The sequence below is a fragment of the Bubalus kerabau genome, chromosome 6 (assembly GCF_029407905.1).
Source record: "Bubalus kerabau isolate K-KA32 ecotype Philippines breed swamp buffalo chromosome 6, PCC_UOA_SB_1v2, whole genome shotgun sequence".
Lineage (NCBI taxonomy): Eukaryota > Metazoa > Chordata > Mammalia > Artiodactyla > Bovidae > Bubalus > Bubalus kerabau.
In genome coordinates this window covers 113,205,389-113,230,067 of record NC_073629.1, presented here as the reverse complement: position 1 = coordinate 113,230,067, position 24,679 = coordinate 113,205,389, and the positions used below count along the sequence as shown (strand labels likewise).

General features: G+C 43.9%; 1 protein-coding gene across 9 annotated transcripts in view; it reads right to left on the bottom strand.

The window, feature by feature from the left end:
* Window positions 1-13,867: 13,867 nt before the first annotated feature.
* The window catches only part of GIGYF2 (GRB10 interacting GYF protein 2), a 130,482-nt gene continuing 119,670 nt past the window's right edge, over window positions 13,868-24,679 (bottom strand). For 6 of the 9 annotated variants that reach the window (XM_055586479.1, XM_055586487.1, XM_055586488.1 and 3 more), the window contains 5 exons: window positions 24,350-24,552; window positions 23,052-23,206; window positions 21,340-21,530; window positions 18,974-19,121; window positions 13,868-14,936 (listed from right to left, as the gene is read on the bottom strand). In XM_055586479.1, coding sequence (XP_055442454.1) covers window positions 14,869-14,936; window positions 18,974-19,121; window positions 21,340-21,530; window positions 23,052-23,206; window positions 24,350-24,552 — 765 coding nt within the window. In that variant the 3' untranslated portion in view covers window positions 13,868-14,868. Of the gene's footprint in view, window positions 14,937-18,973; window positions 19,125-21,339; window positions 21,531-23,051; window positions 23,207-24,349; window positions 24,553-24,679 lie in introns of all 9 variants that reach the window. The other 3 variants (XM_055586483.1, XM_055586484.1, XM_055586485.1) reach the window with 3 other exon arrangements.

Below are 24,679 nucleotides of genomic sequence, written 5' to 3'. Positions count from 1 at the left end.
CGAACCAGGGTCTCCTGCATTGCAGGCGGATTCTTTATCAACTGAGCTATCAAGGAAACCCAGTGTCTCCACAGCAATTTTTTGAGGAATGACCTAAATATTGTGAAGTACACAAATTTTATGCTTACAGCTTGATGGACTTTCATGCACATATACACCTGTGTAAACACCACCCAGAGAGATGTAGAATGAGCAGGATTCCTCCTGCCCCTCCCTATCAGTGCCCTCAGAGTGCTGATCTGCCTTCTCTCGTCATAGATTAGCTTTCCAATCAGTGGAATCGTGTGACGTGAGGCTTTTGTTCAGTGTTCTGCGAGATTCATCCAGATTGCTGCACGGAGCAGTGACTCATTCTTTTCCATTGCTGAATATGGCATCACCGACGCAAAGGACATGAGTTTGAGCAAGCTCTGGGAGATGGTGAAGGACAGGGATGCCTGTCCTTGGGGTTGCAAAGAGTCGGACATGACTGAGCGGCAGAACAATTCAGCTGCCACAAATTACCCATTCTTTTATCCATTTTTAAAAATATCAATTTGGGGTATTTCCAGGACTGAACTTCTACAAATATGGCTCCTATAGGTATTCTCATACCTACCTTTGGAGAACATGTACACTCATTTTTCTCAGTTACGTATCTAAAGATAGAATTGGAAGATTGGATTTAACATATACACACTATCATGTATACACTAGACAGCTAATGGGGACCGAGCTCAGCTCGGCGCTCTGTGATGACCTAGGGGGTGGGAGTGAGCTGGGTGGGAGGGAGGCTCAAGAGCCAGGAGATATATGTATGGCTGGTTCACTTCCCTGTACAGCAGAAACTAACATAACATTGTAAAGCAATTATATTCCAATTAAAAAAAAAATTGCTAGGCTAGAGTATAATGTTTAGATTCTATAGGGGCTGCCGAGCCACTTTTCAACAAGTCCTCAGACTCATCAACAGTCTGAGTTCCAGTTCCCCACATCCTCACCCATACCTGGCATTGCCAGTCTTTTTATTTCTAGCCGTTCTGGTAGGTACATTGTGGTGTCTCAAGTGTGGCTGCATTTTCATGACTAATAACATTGAATACATTTTTATATTAATATTTATTGACCACAGGAATATATGGAGAAGGCAATGGCACCCCACTCCAGTACTCTTGCCTGGAAAATCCCATGGACGGAGGAGCCTGGTAGGCTGCAGTCCATGGGGTCGCTAGGAGTTGGACACGACTGAGAGACTTCACTTTCACTTTTCACTTTCATGCATTGGAGGAGGAAATGGCAACCCACTCCAGTGTTCTTGCCTGGAGAATCCCAGGGACGGAATATATTCCTTTGTGAAGAGCTGTTCAATTTTTTTTGGGGGGGGGCTGTATATTTATTAGGGAGGCCTATCACTTTGAATTTATTTTTAGGGTTTTTTTTTTTTTTTGGTGTGTGCACCCAGATAAAAATCCTTTGTCAGACATTTGTAATGGTGCCTTTAAATGAAGTGTCCATTGGCTGTCTGTCCTTACTCTGTGACTCTTAAGTCCCAGATAGCAAGGACTGGTTAGAACATGCATTGGTGCAAAAATAATTGCAGTTTTGCATTGTTGAACTTTGCCATCTGATATGGGAATACATTCTTAAATAAATGTGGTTACGTTATACATCATTTTAATACAAATTTCTTGCTTTATGTTTTTTGCTAATGAATTATTACTTGTTGTGTATTTTATTTGTATTTTAGACTATGGAAATGATGTTAGGCAAAAAGCAAATTCGAGCAATTTTCTTATTCTCATTCAGAATGGGTTACAAAGCATCGGAGACAACTCACAACATCAGCAACACATTTGGCCCAGGAACTGCTAATGAATGTACAGTACAGTGGTGGTTCAAGAAGCTTTGCAAAGGAGATGAGATCCTTGAAGATGAGCAGCCTAGTGGCTGGCCATCAGACGTGGCTGGCCATCAACCGAGAGCAATCTTCGGAAGCTGATCGTCTTACAACTTCACGACAAGTTGCTGAAGAATTCAGCATTGACCATTCTATGGTCGTTCAGCATTTGAAGCAAATTGGAAAGGTGAAAAAGCTCAATAAACGGGTGCCTCATAAGCCAACCATGAATCAGAAAAATCGTTTGAAGTGTCATCTTCTACACAACAATGAATCATTTTTTGATTGGGTTGTGATGTGCAATGATTTTATACAACAAGCAGCGGCAACAGCTCAGTGGTCAGACCAAGAAGCTCCAAAGCACTTCCCAAACCCAAAATTGCATCAAAAAAAGGGTCATGGTCACTGTTTGGTGGCCTGATGCTGGTCTGATCCACTACAGCTTTCTGAATCCTGGTGAAACCATTACATCTGAGAAGTATGCTCAGCAAAGTGACGAGATGCACCAAAAACTGCAAGGCCTGCAGCCAGCCCTGACCAACAGAAAGAGCCCAATTCTTTGTGACAACGCCTGGTGGCACGTCGCACAACCAGCGTTTCAGAGGTTGAATGAATTGGGCTACAAAGTTTTACCTCATCTGCCATATTCACTTGACCTCTCGCCAACTGACTACCACTTCTTCCAGCACCTCAACAACTTTTTGCAGGGAAAACGCTTCCACAACCAGCAGGACGTAGAAAATGCTTTCCAAGAGTTCATTGAATCCCGAAGCATGGATTTTTTTTTCGCTATAGGAGTAAACAAATTTATTTCTCATTGGCCAAACTACGTTAATTGTAATGGTTCCTATTTTGATTAATAAAGTTTGAGCCTAGTTATAATAATTTAAAATCCAGGACCTGAAATGGCAATTCCTTTTGCACCAACCTAATAGAATCTAGTGAGGCTCCCAGGCGGCGCTAGTGGTAAAGAACCTGCCTGGTGGGAGCTGAAAGATGGGAGCAGAGAAGTGACTCTCTCTGATTCAGATTTCTCCGAGTGTCTCTGGCGGCAGCAGCACTGGCTGCAGAAATGTCAGTAGCACACAGCTGCCGAGGACTGCAGGGGTAGCCTGGAAGCGCTGGCTCCAGGATCCTTGTCAGGTGGCTGCATTCAGGCCCTTAGTGGACAGGGCTGTGGCCTGTGATCGTTCTTTCTGCTCCTCCAGCCCAGGCGGGTGTCAGTTTCTGAGCTGAGTGACTAATTTGGGTTGCCTTGCCTTCCCTCTTTCGTTCCTTCAGTCCTTTCAACATCTTTGTGATAAGTTCCTCCATTAAGGCTCTTCTGTTTGAAATACCTACAGTGAACTCTGTGTCCTAGTCAGACTCTGACCAATAAGGGGTTAGCACTTGAAATGGTTCCCCAGAAACTGACCCTTACAGATATGCTTCCCAATTTGACTTGCCACCCTGTTTGAGCTTGAGCTCACTGCCAGTGGAAAACGAGATCTGATAACATACGGCATACCCTATGTTAAGACCTGGGGCTGTTGAGCATGAAGCGCCTATTCAAGACGAGGCTTGAAGGACCAGGTAGATGCTCTTTAGTGATGATGATCAAGAGGATAATGAAGTGAACTGGCTACTTTTTACTGCCTTAGGTGCTTAAAAAAAAGGTCATGGCTTTCAATTTGCAGGTCAAGGCATGATCAAAGACCTGGAGCACTTCTATGACAATCTTTTAAAACTCTCTTATTTCTTGTAGATACAGAGCTTAATTGGCAGCAGACCAGGCCCTGAATTTGTGTGGCTTGCAGTATCACAATCCTGAATTCACAACTGTGTCAGTTTTTTTTTTCAGGTGAAATTCATGGTACTGATTGGGAACAAGTGAGCCCTTGAGATCTGGAATGGGGGTATTTGGATAGACTTGAATTGGAGAATCTTCCACCTACAAGTCCTCAGGCCTCCCCTACAGACGCAGCAGGCTCCTTATAGAAACGGCTAATTCCAAATCTAGAGACGTTAAGTGAGGAGCCTAGAATATCTCATGCCAAAGTAAAAAAGAGCTCAAAGGATGATAGGGATGTGGCAAAAGGACTCAAAAGGCAGCTTGGAGGGGTTCCAAATGGGCGACTTGGGCACAAGAAATAGTGTGATTATACCCTACAGTGTGTGTGCGTGTGTGTGTAAAGTTCTTCCTTGTAGTAGAATGTTAATCAGTTCAGTCCCTCAGTCGTGTCCAACTCTTTGTGACCCCATGGACTGCAGCACATCAGGCCTCCCTGTCCATCACCAACTCCCGGAGTTTACTCAAATTCATGTCCAATGCTAATAAATTACAAAAAAGCTTGGTGAGCACTAGTTGTTCAAGCCAAGAATCACCAATGACTGCTAAACTAGTGGATCAAAGTTTGATGAGAACTGGATATTTAGGTGCGAAGTATCTCCCATAAAGAGAAAACTCATTACAGTGGAGAAACCTGGCAGATATCATCTTTAAGTAATTAAAGTTGCCATCACAAGGAATGGTTCAAACTGACATCAGGTACCTCCTGATATGATACATCATTGCATAATATGAATTAAATCATGAGAAAGTACCAAATGAAATTTAAGTGCATTCTACAAAATAATTGTCCCTTAAAAAATTCCAAGGTATGAAAGAGAAACTGTTCCAGATTAGAGGAGACTCAAGAAATGAAGTCCCATGGACAGAGGAGCCTGGTGGGCTACAGTCCATGGGGTCACAAGTCAGACATGACTTAGCTACTAAACTACTACCAAGAAATATGACATCTAAACACAAAAACCAACCACGATGGCATCCTGACCTTTTCATATTTTTCCTTATATAAGACATTAGCAGAGCAATTGGTGAAATACGAAGGAATTCTTGATATTAACAGTATCAAGTACTCTATTTCCTAATTTTAACCATTGTATTGTGGTTATGTAACAAAATGTCCTTGTTTCAAGGAAACACAGTCTGAAATGTTTAGGGGTAAGGGACATAATGTCTACAAGTTTGCTTTCAAATGATTCGTAAAATATAGTTACCAAGAGTCATTATTGAGGGTGTAGCTCTAGAGGTGTGGGTAAATGTTGGCAACTGGAGAATCTGGATGAAAGATATGTGGGAGTTCTTTCTACTGTTCTTACAAGTTTTAAGCCTGAAATTATTCAAAATAAAAATTCCCCCCTCCTCAAAAAGAATCACTTTATTTCAACAACTGATGAAATAATAGACCTAGGCAATGATCATCAATGAATATTAAAACTGGTACACAAGAGACCAATAGAAATTTATAATGGATCATAGCAACAGGACTGATGAAATCTGACAGAAGTAAAAATGGGATGACCAGACAATGCTGCCTGTGATACCACAGGATGAATGCCAATTAACTATTCTTGGAGGGGGAGAGGAAAATCTGAAGCTAGTCAAGTTTCTAGACCTACCAGTTTACAGAAACTGTGGGGGAGATGAACAAATTGACACCATAAGGACGATCCTTGCTGGATCCATATTATAGGATGTTCTGTGGGTAAGTGATCTTGTTTTTTCAAATTTTTTTTTGATGGGAAGCTGGTTAGACTAAAAGAGACTTAAAACTTAGCAACCAAATGTGATCCATGAACCTCATTTTGATTTTGACTCAAACTTTCATAAAAAGACACTTCTGAGATAATCTGAAAAAAATAATATACAGACTGTGTTTAGATATTAAGAATTACTCATACCATTAATGTGGTATCGGTGTGAGCTTTTTTAAAGGTATGTTACAATATGCACTGAAGCACGTTATGAGTGACTCAGTATAGCCAGGATTTGTTTTAAAATATTCTAAGGGGAAAAGAAAATGTGAGAGTAAAAAATAACTGGTAAAATGGTAGGAGTTTGTTACATTAGTTGTCAGGACAATGTTTGTGTCCTCTCAGATTCATGTGCAGGAAGCCCTAATCCCAGTGTGATGGTATTCAGAGGTGGGGCCTTTGGGAGGTGATTAGATTAGGTCATGAAGGTGGGATCCCCGTGTTGGGATAAAAAGATGATTTTTAAGAGATAGAAAGGTGGGATAGAGACATGAGATCTCTCTCTGTCACGTGAGGACATAGCAAGAAGAAGGCCACCTGTAAACCAGGAAGAGGATTCTTAGTGGACACTGACTCTGTCAGCACCAAGCTTGTGGGACTTCCCAGCCCAGACCAAGACATGAGTCTACTTCAATGTCTCCTTACATTTTTTTTTCAATTAAAAAGAAAAAAGCTGAACTTAGGCAAAAGTTATGCATCTTCATTCCCGTTGACAAAGACTTGGCAGTGTTCCCAAAAGAGCTCCTCAAGGGGGATGACCGAGCAGGGAGGTGCACTCCTGTCTGCCTCAGCCACTCCCTCCTGCCTGCAAGATGGGCATGATGGTGTGGGGCTCCAGAGGCCACCTTGGAGCATGAGTGACCTTGAGAAAGGAGCCACAATCAGGATGGTGAACCAGAAAGAACCTGGGTCTCTGAGCTATAGCAGCCTTGGAATGACCACCTCCAGATTTCACTCGAGACATCCTCTTGTTTAAGTCCTTGTTACTTTGTGGCTGTTGTTCAGTCGCTAAGTCGTGTCCAACTCTTTGACCCCATGGACTGCAGCACTCCAGGCTTCTCTGTCCTTCACCGTCTCTGGGAGTTTGTTCAAACTCATGTCCATTGTGCTGATGATGCCATCCAATCATCTCATCCTGTCTCCCCCTGCTTCTCCTGCCCTCAGTCTTGCTTAGCATCAGGGTCTTTTCCAATAGGTCCAAACCTAATGGTGACCTACTGACCTTTAGGGCTATTTTGCATGTTAAGGAGGCCCTTCAAAGGAAAAACGAATCTCCTTTCAAGGCAAACTAACTTCGCACTCGTAGATTTAGAGGGACAGGTAAACAACCTTTAAGAAATGAGGTCTCTGCTTAAGACCAGCTGGACTAAGTATTAGAACTGTGGTGTCCCACCCCTGGGACATCACTTTGCCACCAAAGAAACAGGAAGCGAGGGCAGCTGTTAGGCTGCAGTTAGGGAAGAGCCCGCTTCTCTCGCTTCCCAACATCTGTGTGCTGTTTCTCCCACAAAATGAACCCATAATGTTGCTACTTTAGCTGCAAGACGTTGCCACCGATGAATCCCTGGAGGGAAGCCATTCTCTCAGAGGCTCCAGGTTCCCTGTCCAGAACCAACACTACCAAGAGCTGTGTGGGTCCATCACACTTAGGGCATCCGACATCTGCAAAATGAACACCACCTGCCTGGCTGTCTCAAGGTTCCCAGGCTCTCCACGCTCCCAGCAAGCACTGCGGCTCCCTGCAGGGTCAGGGTCAGTCACACTCTAGAGCTGGACTTCTTTTCGTTCCCCAAAAACCCACCCATTCTGAGGACAACTTCCATTTGGAAGGTGCTCTCAGCTGCACCTACTTGATTAAGAATGTACATGCCTATTGCTCTTTTAGTGAAGCTCAGCTTACCTCATGGGAAGCACAGAAGAGAACCAGCTTCATCTCACAGTAGGACCATACAGACTTTTTAACATATAATGCAGAGCGGGTATTTTGTACAAAATACATTTAAAATTCTTCAACTGATCAATGTAAGACAGTGTGTATAAAATGGCACACACACTATACATGTGTGTGTATACATGTACACAGGTGTTGTATATATAGCTCCCCTAAAAGAGAAATGGGCTTCCCAGAATCTGCCTGCAATATAAGCGGCTGGTGTTCAATCCCTGGGTTGGGAAGATTCCCTGGAGAAGGGAATGTATTCCTTCTTCAGTATTCCTGCCTAGAGAATCCATCAAGGACAGAGGAGCCTGATGGGCTACAGTTTGTGAGCTCACAAAGAGTCAGACACAACTGAGCAACTAACACACACACACAAAAGAGAAATGATTGTTTAAAATAAAGCCTAAAGTTAGCCTGGACGGGAAGAGTTTGGGGGAGAATGGATACATGCATACAAAAGGCTGAGTTCCGTTGCTGTCCACTGAAATTATCACATTGTTAATAGTACACATTCCAATATAAAATAAAAAGTTAAATAAAACTTTCGGCAAACCATTCAATATCACAGTAATCCAAGTCTATGCCCCAACCACTAAGCTGAAATTGAATGGTTCTATGATGACCTCACCCTTATGGCAGAAAGTGAAAAGGAACTAAAAAACCTCTTGATGAAAGTGAAAGAGGAGAGTGAAAAAGTTGGCTTAAAGCTCAACCTTCAGAAAACTAAGATCATGGCATCTGGTCCCATCACTTCATAGGAAATAGATGGGGTAACAGTGGAAACAGTGTCAGACTTTTTTTGGGCTCCAAAATCACTGCAGATGGTGGTTGCAGCCATGAAATTAAAAGACTCTTACTCCTTGGAAGGAAAGTTATGACCAACCTAGATAGCATATTCAAAAGCAGAGACATTACTTTGCCAACAAAGGTCCGTCTTGTCAAGGCTATGGTTTTTCCAGTGGTCATGTATGGATGTGAGAGTTGGACTGTGAAGAAAGCTGAGCACTGAAGAATTGATGTTTTTGAACTGTGGTGTTGGAGAAGACTCTTGCGAGTCCCTTGGACTGCAAGGAGATCCAACCAGACCATCCTAAAAGAGACCAGTCCTGGGCGTTCATTGGAAGGACTGATGCTGAGGCTGAAACTCCAATACTTTGGCCACCTCAAGCAAGGAGCTGACTCACTAGAAAAGACCCTGATGCTGGGAGGGATTGGGGGCAGGAGGAGAAGGGGATGACAGAGGATGAGATGGCTGGATGGCATCACTGACTCAATGCACATGAGTTTGGGTGAACTCTGGGAGTTGGTGATGGACAAGGAGGACTGGCATGCTGCCATTCATGGGGTCGCAAACAGTCGAACAAGACTGAGTGACTGAACTGATGATGACCTCAAGACCTTCTAGAACTAAAATAAAAAAAAAAAAGATGTCCTTTTCATCATATGGGACTGGAATGCAAAAGTAGGAAGTCAAGAGATACCTGGGGTAACAGGCAAGTTTGGCCTTGGAGAAAAAAATGAAGCAGAGCAAAGGTTAACAAGAGTTTTGCCAGGAGAACGCACTGGTCGTAGCAAACACCCTCTTACAACACAAGAGAAGACACTACGCATGGACATCACCAGATGGGTCAATACCGAAATCTGATAATATTCTTTGCAGAAGAAGATGGAGAAGCTCTATACAGTCAGCAAGACCAGAAGCTGACTAGCTCAGATCATGAACTCCTTACTGCAAAATTCAGACTTAAATTGAAGTGGGGAAAACCACTAGACCATTCAGGTATGACCTAAAAATGAAATCCCTTACGGTTATACAGTGCAAGTGACAAACAGATTCAAGGGATTAGATCTGATAGAGAATGCGCCTGAAGGGATCAGATCTGATAGAGAGAGCGCCTGAAGGGATTAGATCTGATAGAGAGAGCGCCTGAAGGACTGTGGACAGAAGTCTGTGACACTGCACAGACCATTCCCAAGAAAAAGAAATGCAAAAAGTCAAAATGCTTGTCTGAGGAGGATTTACAAATTCCTGAGAAAAGAAGAGAAGCTAAAGGCAAAGGAGAAAGGAAAGATATACCCATCTGAATGCAGAGCTCCAAAGAATAGCAAGGAGAGATAAAGCTTTCCTCAGTGTCTCTCACTCAGTTGTGTCCGACTCTTTGTGTCCGACCCCATGGATTATACAGTCCATGGAATTCTCTAGGCCAGAATACTGGAGTGGATAGCCTTTCACTTTCCCAGGGGAGCTTCCCAACCCAGGAATCGAACTGGGGTCTCCTGCGTTGCATGTGGATTCTTTACCAACCGAGTTATCAGGGAAGCAATTCCTCAGTGATCAGTACGAAGAAGTAGAGGAAAACAATAAAATGGGAAAGACTAGAGATCTCTTCAAGAAAATTCGAGATACCAAGGGAACATTTCATACAAAGATGGGCACAATAAAGGATAGAAATGGTATGGACCTAACAGAAGCGGAAAATATTAAGAAGAGGTGGCAAGAATACACGAAAGAACTAAACAAAAAAGATCTTCATGACCCAAATAACCACAATAGTGTGATCACTTACCTAGAGCCAGACATCCTGGAGTGTGAAGACAGCCCTAGGAAGCATCACTACAAACAAAGCTAGTGGAGGTGGTGGAATTCTAGCTGAGCTATTCCAAATTCTAAAAGATAATGCTGTGAAAGTGCTGCACTCAATATGCCAGAAAAATTGAAAAACTCAGCAGTGGTCACAGGACTGGAAAAGGTCAGTTTTCATTACAATCCCAAAGAAAGGCAATGCCAAAGAATGTTCAAACTACTGCACAACTGCACTCATCTCACACACTAGCAAAATTCTCCAAACCAGGCTTTAACAGTGCACGAACCGAGAACTTGCAGATGTTCAAGCTGGTTTTAGAAAAGGCAGAGGAACCAGAGATCAAATTGCCAACATTCGCTGGATCATCAAAAAAGCAAGAGAGTTCCAGAAAAACATCTACTTCTGCCTTACTGACTACACCAAAGCCTTTGACTGTGTGGATCACAACAAACTGTGGGAAATTCTTAAAAAGACAGGAATACCAGACCACCTGACCTGCCTCCTGAGAAATCTGTATGCAGGTCAAGAAGCAACAGTTAGAACCAGACATGGCACAGCAGACTGGTCCAAATTGGGAAAGGCTGTATATTGTCACTGTTTGTTTAATTTATATGCAGAGTACATCATACAAAATGCTGGGCTGGATGAAGCACAAGTTGGAATCAAGATTGCTGGGAGAAATATCAATAACCTCAGATATGCAAATGACACCACTCTTATGACAGAAAGCAAAGAGGAACTAAAGAGCCTCTTGATGAAGGTGAAAGAGGAAAGTGAAAAAGCTGGCTAAAAATTCAACGTTCAAAAATGAAGATTGTGGCATCTGGTCCCATCACTTCATGGCAAATAGATGGGCAAACAGTGGAAACAGTGAGACACTGTTTTCTTGGGCTCCAACATCACTGCCGATGGTGACTGCAGCATGAAATTAAAAGATGCTTGCTCCTTGGGAGAAACGCTGTGACCAGCCTAGACAGCATATTATTAGCACAGACATTACTTTGCCAACAAAGGTCCATCTAGTCAAGGCTATGGTTTTTCCAGTAGTCACGTATGGATGTGAGTTGGACCATAAAGCTGAGCGCCGTTAAGAATTGATGCTTTTGAACTGTGGTTTTGGAGAAGACTCTTGAGAATCCCTTGGACTGCAAGGAGATCCAACAAGTCCATCTTAAAGATCATCAGTCCTGGGTGTTCACTGGAAGGACTAATGTTGAAGCTGAAACTCCAATACTTTGGCCACCTGATACAAAGAGCTGACTCATTTGAAAAGACCCTGATGCTGGGAAAGATTGAAGGCAGGAGAAGGGGACGACAGAGAACGAGATGGTTGGATGGCATCAGCAACTTGATGGACATGAGTTTGAGCAAGCTCCAGGAGTTGGTGATTGACAGGGAAGCCTGGCATGCTGTAATCCATGGGGTCACAAAGGGTCGGACACTACTGAGCAACTGAACTGACCATTATCTTGAAATTAAGAAGAGCGCCCCCAACTCAGAGCCAATGAAGAGTTCAAGCTCCTTGGTATATACACAGAACCTCGTCTCGTGAAGATAATTCCCATTCGCCTGCTCTTCTAGAATGACCTGACCACTCACTCCAGTTCCCAAACCCCTGAATCTGAATGGCTTGTGACTACCTTGACAGAATAAAGTGTCAGAGAAAGTCAGAAGAGATGAGGCGGCCTCTGCCCCAGGGGTGGGAGTCAGCGGCCGAACAAGCAGCCCACCTACCTGCAGCCACCACCCACACTGGAGAAGCACAGACAACTCCTCCAGCCATCAACCTAGCAGAGTGCCCAGCTGACAACTGCCAGCACCAACCACTCACCATTCACAAGGGTGAGCCATTGTGTTGGCCAACCCAATGGAACCTTCCCAAGATCGCAGCCCCTGCTGACATCTGAACAAGACCAGAGGAAAACCATGGGAAGAACTGTCCATGTGAGCCCTTCCTACGAGGTCCTGACTCACAAAATTACCAATAAAATGAAAGGGTTGTTGTCAGCCTATTTGGGGGCATTATGTAGCAACAGTAACCAGGACACCAATGCCCTTGGGGGAAAGGGTCCATAATCAAATTATCTTGCCTGGGTATGTTTTTGAAATTCTGACTTATGACAACTGGAAGCAAACAGTGTTCAAAACAAATACTTTAAAACTCAGGAAGAGCTTAGATAATTTGCCAGTATATTCACAGAAAGGGGCTACCCTGATAGTTCAGTTGGTAAAGAATCCACCTGCAATGCAGGAGATCCTGGTTCGATTCCTGGGTCGGGAAGATCCGCTGGAGAAGGGATAGGCTACCCACTCCAGTATTGTTGGGCTTCCCTTGTGGCTCAGCTGGTAAAGAACCCACCTGCAATTCGGGAGACCCGGGTTCGCTCCCTGGGTCGAGAAGATCCCCTGGAGATGGGAAAGGCTACCCACTCCAGTATTCTCGCCTGGAGAACTCCATGGACTGTAGAGTCCATGGGGTCTCAGAGTCGGACATGACTGAGCGACTTTCACTTCACATTCACACAAAGAGGTAAGAACATGGTCACTGGAAGTGAAAGAGTAAATGAGACTGTGAAAAACTTATCGATAGAATTGCGACAGAAACAAACATTCCTAGGAAAGAGTGGTTTCTTTCCAATATGTGGGAAACTCCTCAGGTAGAAGCAGTGCTGCTGGTTAAGCAAGTGTAATGTTCCATGACTAAAATGACTCTGCTTCCCCCAAATCTGCCGACCTCCCAAATGCTTGTGTTTTTAACTTTCCCCCGAACAAGCGGAGTTGAGTCTAGTCTGGAAGGTGTGGGCAGGTTCTGGAGGGGATCTTCAGGGGGGTGGTGTGTGTGTGTGTCTGTGTGGTGAGGGAAGGAGACAAGCCACAGGTCAGCAGAGAGAGGCCACGGAGGACGGACACTGAATCAACTTACCCCGTTTACCTTGACCTCTACGCTCTCCAACTAAAGAACCAGTCAGCGACTCGGAGCCTGCCGGAGAAAGCCATGGCTGCCTCCACATCCCGGGCACTCACGTGTCTGCAGCTTTTCCACGGTGTCAAGAACATGGCTTAGTGCAAAACTCACCTCGACAAGCGTGAGTACAAGAGATGTACCCAGACAGAATACCACCAGATTTTATTTAAGGTCTTTTTTATTTTCCTCCACACTGGCAAAAGTTCCGAGGGAGCTTAAAGTTCTGTAAACATCTTAACTGTCCCTCTTCCCCACCCCCACTTTTGAATTTACAAAGCAAAGGAGAGCAGGAGCCCCAGTTTTTAATGGTTCCCCATCTCCTCATGCTGTTTGATCCAAAAACTATATACAAGTTTGTAGCAGTCTCTGTATAGTTATTGTACATGTTTAGGAGGGAGGGCGGCCAAAAGGGATAGGGAGAATGCTGATCCAAAAGAATAAAAACAGAAAGCAAATAGAATCATCCCAAACCAAACTGCTCTCAGAGCAACTCCAGCCTTCCTCGGGCCATGATGTCAGAAAGGGAAGGCGCTCGACCAGGAGCCGCCCGAACCACAGCACTTCTTGTGCAGGGATGGACGGTCCGGTGGCTGCAGACCAAAGTGTGACTGGCAATTTCAGGTGATGTTCTGTGGGGGGGGTTGGCGGAGGCAGGAAGAGTATTTGCTTATAAATAGGGCTTGAATACATTTATACTTGCAGTGAAGGGGTATTAGGAGGCCACGATCGAAGCCAGAACCAGGCTCCTCTCTCCCGTCCCCTCCATCCCACGGGAATCTCCTGTTTAGTGGTTTCCACGGATGCAGGTCTTAAAAGATGGTCAGGTTTTGCATGTTCTCTTTTCAGAAAAGGCAAGCCAGCACCTTGCCGTTCCAGAATCTTTAGACAAAACCTTTCGGGGCCACAGCAAGACACACACGCAATGCTCTGAGGAACCAGATGAAATTCCGAGCTTTTATCAGAAGCAGTTTATCCCTATCCAAAATGAAATTATACAAATTCATACATATGGTAAAGATCCTAACTGCCTCTTAAACGAGACAAATTTTCAGCAGAAAGGCCCAAAACAAACTGGTCCTAGTCCTCTGAAGTAAAAATATTTATGGGAAAAAATCCGTTTTTGTAAGAAAGAAAAATTAAAAATAAGTTCCTCTCCCAGGCCATAGGGCTTCCTTTGTCCGATCAGGTTGGAGTATGCCAGGAGAGAAGTCAGCTTGCTTGGAAGTCACTATCTAATGAAGAAAAACCAAGAATCCTTTCTCTGAAAGGATCCTCAGAAAGAATGAGGGTGAGGGGTGTGCAACATCAAACCAATCAATCTAAACACCACCCCACTCAGGGCCTCTTGGATGCAATCCCGAAGTTAGCTGTGGCAATGCCACCTGCAGACTGGAAGAGCTCTGACTGTCTCTGTCGGACGCTCAAGTCACAGTCCATGGGCGTTTTGTTGCTGGCCAATGTCTGTTACCATTAACTCTCTTCATGATTGCACCAGTCAGACCCCTTGCCCGTTTGGGGGGTGGGGCGGGGAAAAAGAAGAAAAAGAAAAATCAAACAGAAGGAAAAAAATGACAAGAGAAAGTAAATTGCTATTGGCAGATCCCAACACACTTTCTGGGAGATGGGAGGTGGAATCACGGCACAGTGAACATGTGCTGCCCACAAGCAGCCTTGCTGGGGAGGAGTCCCCACTGCCACCCCCGAGACGCAGCGTCCGGTCCACTCATCCACAGTCTGAGATGCGCACCAACAAAAACGGTTTAAAGAATCCTGGACACAAAGGGCTAGAAGAAAAAGCCTGAGATGATCGGTTCTGTGATTTGTTGCAGTGACAGAGAATATATGGTGAGTTAAGTGTTGTGTCCAAAGCTGGAGAATCCATGGTCGGCAGAGAGGAGAGGGAAGGCCAGTCTGCTCTGGCAGGCGCTCAGTAGTCATCCACAGTTTCGATCTCACCCATATTGAGTCGCTCCGAGGAAGCGTTGACTGAAAACCCTGCAGGGAAAAATCCGTCAATGAGTGACCAATGTTGACCAGACAACCCTGTGGCTCAAATTCAGGCAGGGGGCTGGAATTTCAGTCTCCCGTTTTTGAGTATACCAACAGGGATACTAAAAGGAGAAAGAAGAAAGGATAAAGATCAATGCAGCAGTTTTCTTGCCCTTCCAATGAGAGATTGTATTTTTAGATGTTTTATTTCTTAAGGTTCTGATATAGTTTAATTGGGGAAGAAACACACACACACACCAGCATCACTGCTTAAAAAGAACTGCAAACCACTGCCCTGGGGAGTCCTGAATCCAGGCCTGGGGTGAGTGTGCATGTGTGTGTGTCAAAGCCAGGCCAGGCTGGCTAGGGGGAGAAGTTCATTCAGGTGTAGCTACCTTAGAAGACTGGGGCAGGGGGAGGACAAGAATAACACACTAAGTACTTTGTAACCACTAGACCAAGTGACTGTGACATCTCAGTGAGAATAATCACTACTTCAGCCCCGTTCACTAATTGGGAATACTTTGAGTCCAAAACACTGCCAAAGTTCTGGTTGAGAGGTTCTGCTCTGGGGGTAGGAGGCTCCAGGGAAGGCAGGCTACAAGCTCCTGAGAGCTCTCAGCTGCTCTTCCTATCACACAGAAGACAGCACAGAAATGAAAAAACTCCCTTACTCAGCTCAACCTACTGTAAGTAGACCACCAAAGGCAAGGATCTCACTGAGCAATACTGATTAACCAAAATGCTATCTGGTTTAGAAAAGGCAATACTACCACAGCTGAGCTTACAAACACTACTGAGGTCTGAAAACCTAATGCCATCAGTCATGTATAAGTTTTCAATAAACTCCACATAATCAGAGACTGATAAAAGGTACTATTAACAGGGCCTCTATGGAATGAGTGAGTCTCAAAATGCTTTCAGTTCAACCACCCTAAATGAAACCCCAAACTGTCTCAGTTGCTGTTTGAGTATCAAAAAGTAAACAGGCGAAGCTTTCCAGTCTAAAAGCAGCTCTGTTAATATTACTTCGAGCTTTTGCCCCCTCCTTTTTGCCCTTTAACATTCAAGTTTTCAAACAAATACACACTTTAAATGTACCAATAATACACAAAAATGTCTTACATAATAAAAATACTTTAATTACATTACACTGACTCCAAAATATCCTGATTTGAAAACATAAACATCCCTATTTTTTAATCAAGGAAGCTGTGGTACAAGCTGTTTCCAAGGCTTCCTATTGGAAGAGGTTAGGATTCCAAACCCCAACCTGAGTTCTACCCCTCAACTGTGTTCCCATAACCTGCAGGACTTTTTTCCCGTCAAAATAATGAAAGGCTTAGTGTGTTCATACTTGAAAATAACAGTTATTTAGGTAAATGTAAACCCTAAAGAACAGTCTATGAAATGAACTATTACTCGGCTCTAAAGCAAGTTTTTCTTTGACTTCACATGTATCTCGAGAACAAATGAAATGTGATAAAAACAAAATGAGCTACATGCAATAAAAGCGGGAATGCAAAAAAACACAAACTATTTTAGTCATACAGACGGGACTGGGAAAAGAAACCTGGGGCCTAAAACGGTTAAGTATTCACTGCTGTAACAGAATGATTACTGGACTGGCTTTAGCAGATGGGCTCTCCTTTACTTGTCAAAAAAACCAGTGAGGAGGGCACTCCTCCCCACCTGACAGAAGGGGGGAGCTCTGGGGGGTCACAAGACCCCAGGCAATACCAACAGGGACTGAAGCCCGGTATGCCCAGCTCCAACCACCACACTCTCTTAGGGTCAGAACAACAGACTCCCCTCACATGACTTTAAGGTCTGGGGGACTGTTCCTGTAAGAAAACTGTGACTGGTGAACAAGGGCACTTTGCGCGTGTATTTCTCATACCCAAGCACAGGGTGCTGGCTCACAATGGCACTTGCCAGCCTGAAAAACTAGAGGAAAACACAAGCGCAGTGCAGGACATGAGCATTAGAATGAGGCCGGGCTGGTTCTGAAGGTTTGTTTTAGAAGCAAAACGCTATTTTGATCAGTGATCACTTTCTCAATGGATACAATGGGGTCAAATTTGAATTTGTTTTCCTATTATGTGCATGGGTAACTTGTGACTGATGTATATTTGTTAATTTTTCTTAATCTGCAAGTCAATAAAGCATATATCAACTAGAAACAATAATAAATGGTTAGTGGGTATGGGGCAGAGATTATCAGAGGAATTTCCAGAAGGTTTACTTGAGCAAAAATTCTCATTAAATGGTATATAAGCAAGAGCTCACCCAAGTGAGTTTCTTCAGTATTTTCTGAATAATTTTACTTCCCTTATATTTAATTTTTCTTCTTCCCTTTCAAGATATATACTCCTTAAAACTCTAGTCCTAGAACAACCTCCCTCTCATTCCCCTGAAGGGGGATTTAGGTCCCTTTCTTTCTTACATCTATAATAAACAATGGGGTCAGATCAAATATTTAATCCAAAAACATTTACACCTCATTTTCAGAGGAACCCACCCCTACTGCCCTAGCCAAGTACCACAGCTAAATAGTGGGAGATTATTCGCTAGAACTCACAACCAGAACTGAAAAACACTCTAAAATCTACATTCATCTATTTCTGTCAAAACTGGACAAAATTTTGGATTGATCCATCCATCCTTAACATAACCTTCCAAGACAGGCAGAAGAAAACAAAACTGTGCCAGACCTCTAGGTATCCAAAGCCCGCTCGCAGAGCACAGCTCCAAGGGGCGGTGCTCAACGCTAGGTTTGTTACTGGTGTATTGATTTCCCTAGGGCAGGAAACCTCTGGAGTATGGATCCCAGCAAGGGCAGAGCAGTCACCTCTCACTGTACCGTCAGCTCTTTCACCTCCGTACGATGCCTCCCTGTCACTTCACACTCGGTCCACCAGCACTGAAACGTCACGTCCTTTCCCCATTAGCCTGCTCCACGTTCCAGTGCTCATCATTTTATCAAAAGGGCAACTCTCTCCATCCTGCTGCCTAAACCTTTCCTTTCTCCTTGCCCGAGTCTATCCCTAACTCTCTGAAATCCATCTAACTCCTCTCCATCTCCAGTGCCAAAGCCCTACCCTAGGCCACCACTATCTTTCACCTGGTCTATACTGCACCCTCCAACGGGTTTGCCTGACTTCCCAACCTGCCATCTTTGCCAATACAACCATTCTATTCCAGACAGCACAGTTTTATAACATCTCATGAATACATTCATAAACAGAGAAAAATTTTAATTTCATCCTTGTCGGGGAGGTTGTCAGGCCAATTTAAGAAACAAAGGTAGCCCCATCAGCTTTGCCTATGCTGTTTGTTATTCCAGAAACACCATACCCTATCCTTCCTGCTTTTTTAAAGCCCCAATTCAGGCGTCACCTTTTCCTCAGAGCTGACTTGTATGATGACACTGGTCCCTAACACTGGGTAAGAACAGTCATGGGGAAAAAAAGAATAGGTATGGGTAACACAGAAGAGTGAAGAGAAAACAGACCTGCTGTGAAACCCCAGCTGCACTGCTAGCTGCTGAGTGACTCCGGGAAGCATTCTCAATCCTCTAGGCCTTGGTTTACTATTGTTAACGCTGGAACATCGCCTCATAATGCAGGGTAATTCTGAGACTATTATCCAGTGAATATCAACAAACATCTGTTCTTTTTTGGGCATCTGATTTGATAATGGTCTGCTTCCACACAAATCGGCACTTTACATTTTAAACAACATTTACTGTTCTCCATCAGCATTATTTTCCAACTAAACTGAAAGGTTTTTAGGAAAATTCATGTTAGATATGAAAAAGTCTTTAAAATTTAAGGCACCATACAATATACTCTTTTTCTTGCTCCTTATAATAGATAAGGCATAGCTCTTGCAGAGATTCCCAGTAAATACTATTTATTTTGAACTGGCTAAAAAAACTTCTTTTTTGTAAAAAAAATTTTCCTTCTTGAAAAACCCTCCACCATGGGACTCGCATATACTTCACCCCCAACACCCAGCTAAGACTTCAGGCCTGTGCTCACCTAATAGACTAGGATCTGCTCGGACCATCTTCTGCTTTTTCTTCTTCTTGCCACTTTGTACAGCTTCAAAACTGGATTGTTGGTTGTTGGTCTGATTGGTCTGAAATACTGAATGGAGTGCACTGTGGTTCATGCCCCACACAGAGTCCTGTAACACAAGATGGCACCACTGAGATCACACAGTGGACACGAGCTTGGCCCACCCTCAGAAACTGGCTCATCTGGCCTCACCTTACCGAGGAGGAGTTTAAAAATAGGAAGCCTACCACAGATTCTGGTAACAATGAAACTGAGGGCAGTCCACTGAGCCACCTTCTTCCCTTCACTGAGATTCAGACAACCCACTTAGGCTGTGTGTCTCCACAAGGCCCATCCTGGGGTCTCCAGGTGTCCACACTGCTGGGACAGCACAGTTGTCAAAACCTCTCCAGGGGCTTCCCTGGTGGCTCAGTGGTAAAGAATCCGCCTGCCAATACAAGGGTCACAGGTTCGATCCCTGATCTGGGAAGGTCCCACCTGCTGTGGAAGGACTGAGCCTGTGCCCTGGAACCTGGGAGCCACAGCTGCTGAGCCTGCACTAGAGCCTGTGCTCTGTAAGACAAGCCACTGCAGTGAGAAAGCCTGTGCATCACAATGGAGAGGGCCCTCGCTCACTGCAACTAGAGACGAGCCCACAACCCAGCACAGCAAAAAATGAAACAAAATTAAAAAAAAAACAGACAACTCGCCAGACACACATGGAATCTGTACTATTCATCCGGAAGTTGCTCTCTGGCGATTTACACCCCTCACCTACTCAAAGTGGAAGGCTCCTTTGTTCTCCGGGCCCCAGGACAGAGAGGGGAGCCTGCAGACCCGCTGACAGCCCGTTATCAAGCAAAACAAAGTTCGTGTCACACACTTTATTCACAGCAGCAATCCCAGAAGGGATCTGCTCCCAAAATATTAACTGGCTAAACTATGAAACGGTCTACCAGCCGTTCACACTACGTGCTGCTCCCATGAGAGCAACACAGTCTGAGCTGGGATCAGGCCCCCGAGCTGGGCGGCGGAACGGGCAGGGGGGGGAGCCTGGCTGCGTGCAGAGGCGGCCCTCACACACGGAGGCCTCCGTACTGCTGCACCGTGTCTTCTCTTGATTCCTTAACATATTTTTCCTGGGGCTGTTTGTGTTCACATCTTTCATTTTTCCTTCAGTTGATCCATTAGCCCCATCTATCCAAATGGATTTTAAATGCCCTATACTACTCTGTACCTTACACATTCCTAAAAATGTGCTCTGACAAACATTATCTCTAGTAGAAGAACTACGAGATTAAAAATATTCTTAAGCGTCTCCATGAGTCCTGACAGATTGTTTTTCAGAAAACCTGTAAAGACAATCCTTATCATTCAGTGTTTCTGTCCTCACTCTGAATATGCGTGTCTACAGAGCAATGAAAACCTGACCTGCCCAACATACATGTTCCCAGTTGAGGCAGAACTGGGCAATACTTTCTGCCTTCTTGTCTCAGCTCACACACTGCAGAGGAGCATCTTGCTCAGTCTATTTCGGGGCATGTTTTTTGCATTGCTGTTGGTGATTTCATTGTTTAAAATGGCTCCCACAGGTCAAGTGCTGTCTAGTGTTTCTAAAGGGCCCAAAGGCTGTGCTGTGCCTCAGAAACGTGTGTGTTAGGTACGCTTTATCCAGGCGCGAGTTATAGTGGCACTGGCTGTGAGCTCAGTATTAAGGAAGCAGCAATATATTTAAATAACGCATCCTTAAACAGAACCACACACAGAACAAGGTTATCAGCATTCCGCAGTTATAAGCTGACAAAAATGCTATAACACAGGTCCACAGAAACCTAACCCCCTAGGAGCAATGGTTCAGAATTTGCTAATTCTGTGTTAGCAGCAAGTTCACAGAATAGAGCTCCCGAGAATAACAAGAACCGATTATACCTTTACATTCGCATCAACAGTGTATGAGATATTTGGCAAGTACAGTATTGTTAGTACTGGAAACAAATGATCTGGAGCTTCAGAGAGTTACCACTGGTGAATTTTAACTATTAAAACCAAATTTATCCATCTATGACAAGTTGGCATTTGCAATTGGACAGAGGCACCTATATGAACCAAGAAAAATGGGGCTGGTATGCCTAACAGTGAATGAATGGTTATATGCTTGCTATTTGGCAAGTTCACAAAGGTCTCAGGACATGTAATTTGAAAATGTCAAGTCTACCTGGTTTTAAAAGGTTCCAGTCATGTGATGTACAAAAATGGTAGTAGTATTTTAAAATTTCATTTCTCTGGCGGCTCCACTTTCAAGACACTAATACTGACCAGGGCACGGCACTCACTCTGCTGCCTCATACCTGCTGCTGCTGCTGCTGCTGCTGCTGCTGCTGCTGCTGCTGCCGCTGGCTGGCTTTCTGTTTGGCACGGCGCTCAAGGAACTGCTTGGCAAACTCCTTGGCCTCAGAGGTATCGCCTAAATAGGCCCTAATGTAATCATGGACCTCATATGGAGATTCTACTTCCTTCAGGAAAGAAACAAATGTGGGCACTGTAACATGAGAGGGGAGAAGACATAGAGAGTAACAATGAAATACCACACAGCAGAGATCAGGGTCAGTCTTCAATATATTTTAACACCTAACAGGGACGTGAATGATGGAAACTGGAAAGGCATGCAGCTATTATGCTAAATATGCTAACTTCTTTAACCTGCTCTGTAGTCAGGGGGGGAACCCCACTCTCATTGTAATGCCCCAAACTGTCTGAAATATCACAGAGATGAAGATATCACGCATGTATTTGTTTCACTAAATGTTATTTTGGTAGAAACTAAGTTATGTTGATGGAAACAACTGCTTCCCTAAGACTAATCTGGGGATTCCTTTCTTCTCTTCTTTAAATTCAGTCAACATGTTTTAAGTGCCATGGTATATGCCAGGCAGCATGACAGATACTGAAGATAAAGCTGCAGCCTCCTTTTGCTTCACTGAGATAACCTCTGTTTACACAGAAAAATTCGACATGAAGCAGTGTGGTGCAGGAGAAAAGTCCAAGTATCAGAGTTAGACAGACATGGGTTTAAAACTTGACTGAAATTTGCTCACTGTGTGACCTTGATGAGCTACTTAACCTTCCTGAGCCTCCGTTTCCTAATTTATAAAATGGGGATAACATCACTGACATTGTAAAGGTTAAGTTATGGCCAAAATTAACATCACTAGGATAACACGTATTAACCCCCAGAAAGTGCCTAGTACATGGTAGGTGCTTAATGGATGGTAGCCATTACTATTTTTCGCTCTTGCTTTCTGACTCGTTCTGACCATCAGCTATGTCACACTGCTGCAAAGGAACCCTTCAATTCTTTTCCTGCCCCGCCCCCCTTTTTTTTAAAGGTTTCTGGCTTTAGAAAAGACATCAGAGATGGACTAGTTCAGCAAACCTCACAAGTTATGGGAATCCCGTCCACACCGACCTGACTGGTCTCTGTTCGAACATGTGCGGGTGAGGGAAGTATTTGCTTCCATCTCAGGCAGACAATTCTCTTCGTGAACAACCAACAAGCAGCAAGTTTTTCTTCAAACTGTGCCGAAACCTTTTCATTTGCATACATTACAGGTCTCAGCTTTATCCCATACAAAGCATGTCTACCTGCTCAGTCACGACTCCCACCCCTGCCCCCAAAGGCAGGAAGGGAAAAATTCTCACGTCACCTCAGTCGTCTCTCGTGCAGGCTGACCTAGGTCTCCAGTATAACAGTTAGTCTCCTTTGTTCATCTGGTGATGCTCCCCAAAAATGAGCAGGAGAGAACCATGATCTCTTCTGCCCTGTCCATCATAGGATAGCCTGCAGCTACTCTGGTGTCCACTGGTAACCTAGTTCAGCACAGTATTACAGAACTTTTCTCACAAGTAATGCTGTAAAAGAGTCAAGTTCTTACAGTAGGTGCAGGACTTGACCTCCATCACACTTTACCTCCTGAAGGCTGGCCCATCATTTCAATTGCCTAACTCTTTGTGGGGCCTGCTCTGCCATTCCACATGCTGGGTTTCCCTCCCCAGTTCTTACCATCCAAGTTATTTGCCGTATTAAGGGCATGAAGCATCTGTTCACACCACTGGGTAAATCCATCTTGGGCTTTATTTACTCCCTGAAAGAGCTTCAGCAATTTTTCTTCTTCTTCTACTTTCTTATTCTGCCGGTTAGACACACCTACAGATTTACTAAAGCAAAACAATAGGGTGGTATTATATTCCCAGGAACGGTTACTGTTATAATCATACTCTAACACCATACACAGATAATGTCTTGGCAACATTGGATGGCTGTCCAGCAATCCAATTCTTGGCTCCGAAAATGAAAACAAACAGACAAACAAACAAAAGTCCAAAAACAAAAAAGTGAAATACTGGGGTTGGGGGTGGGGGAGTTTACTCAGTACCTATTAAAATCTAGCCTCGGTTAATACATTCTAGTTTGTGAATACGGGCTTCTTTTCAGAGAAATTATTAAGTTCTTCTCATGTGTCCGTCGGTAAGATTTTAAATTTTGCTCAGCGTCAGTTTCCTCATCTGTAAAATGATACTAATACTTCTTTGGGTTATTAAAAGGAATAAAAATACTATATGCAAAGGCCTAGAGCACAGTGCCTGGCAAAGATGCTCAGCATGTTATTCAGTGTCCTATTCATCACACATTAAGCCCTCAGTTAATGGAGAAGAAATATTCTGACAACACTACCATTTATTAAGTAGTTACTATGTGCCAGGCACTTTACTAACTACTTTACACGTATTCACTTAACCTTTACAACCACACCCATGAAGCTGTTCTTGTTATCTTCATTTTACAGATGAGGGAACTGAGGCTCAAAGAGGTTCCCTCCTGCCCAAGGTCACACAGCTCGTAAGTGCTAGTGCTGGGATTTGAGTTCATGACTTAACATTAAAACCCATGCTTGTTCAACAAAAAGAAAGATGAATGTAAGATGTAACAAATTCATCATAAAAATAAAACAGTTTAAGTGTTTATAATACTCTAACTTAAAATTTTAGAGAAAATGCTAGAATCTCGAGACTACCTTAGAGAAATATTCAAGAGCAGTAACAAAAAATATTAAGTGTTTACCACGTGACAGGCAACAGACTCCATGTCCAGCAACCAAAGGAGCCACTAGTAATAATACCGATGTGTTTCCATAGGGAAGAAAAACAATCATCAAACTATCACCTCACATGCCAGGATATAGGTGAAAGTAAGTAAAAACTAAATAACTACCTTTCTCTGGCCACCCAGTATCATACTCCTCACATGCCCTTCCTCCCCCAATCCACCAAGGAACACAGGTCGATCGCTTTGAGCCCTACCTGAGACCGGCGTTTTTATTTTTGTTTGTCGAGTTCCTAGGTCCCACCTCTTTCACTGCATCATCCCAGAATCCCATGTTGGAGTTTTTAGTGTCAGCACTGCTCCAGATACTACTGACTAGGTCAGAGGCCCACTGGTTAGGGGGACCGGTATTTATAGAGCCCCAAACAGAATTCCCAATGCTGGTGTGCAGGTTGGAATGCTGTTAAAGAAGGAGACACAAATAACGACAGTTAAGAATATTAAAAAGACAAAAAGAGAGCCCACGAGTCAGAACAGATAACTCACACTGCCAGTCCACACAAGAACCGCTCAGGAAGACGGACCCA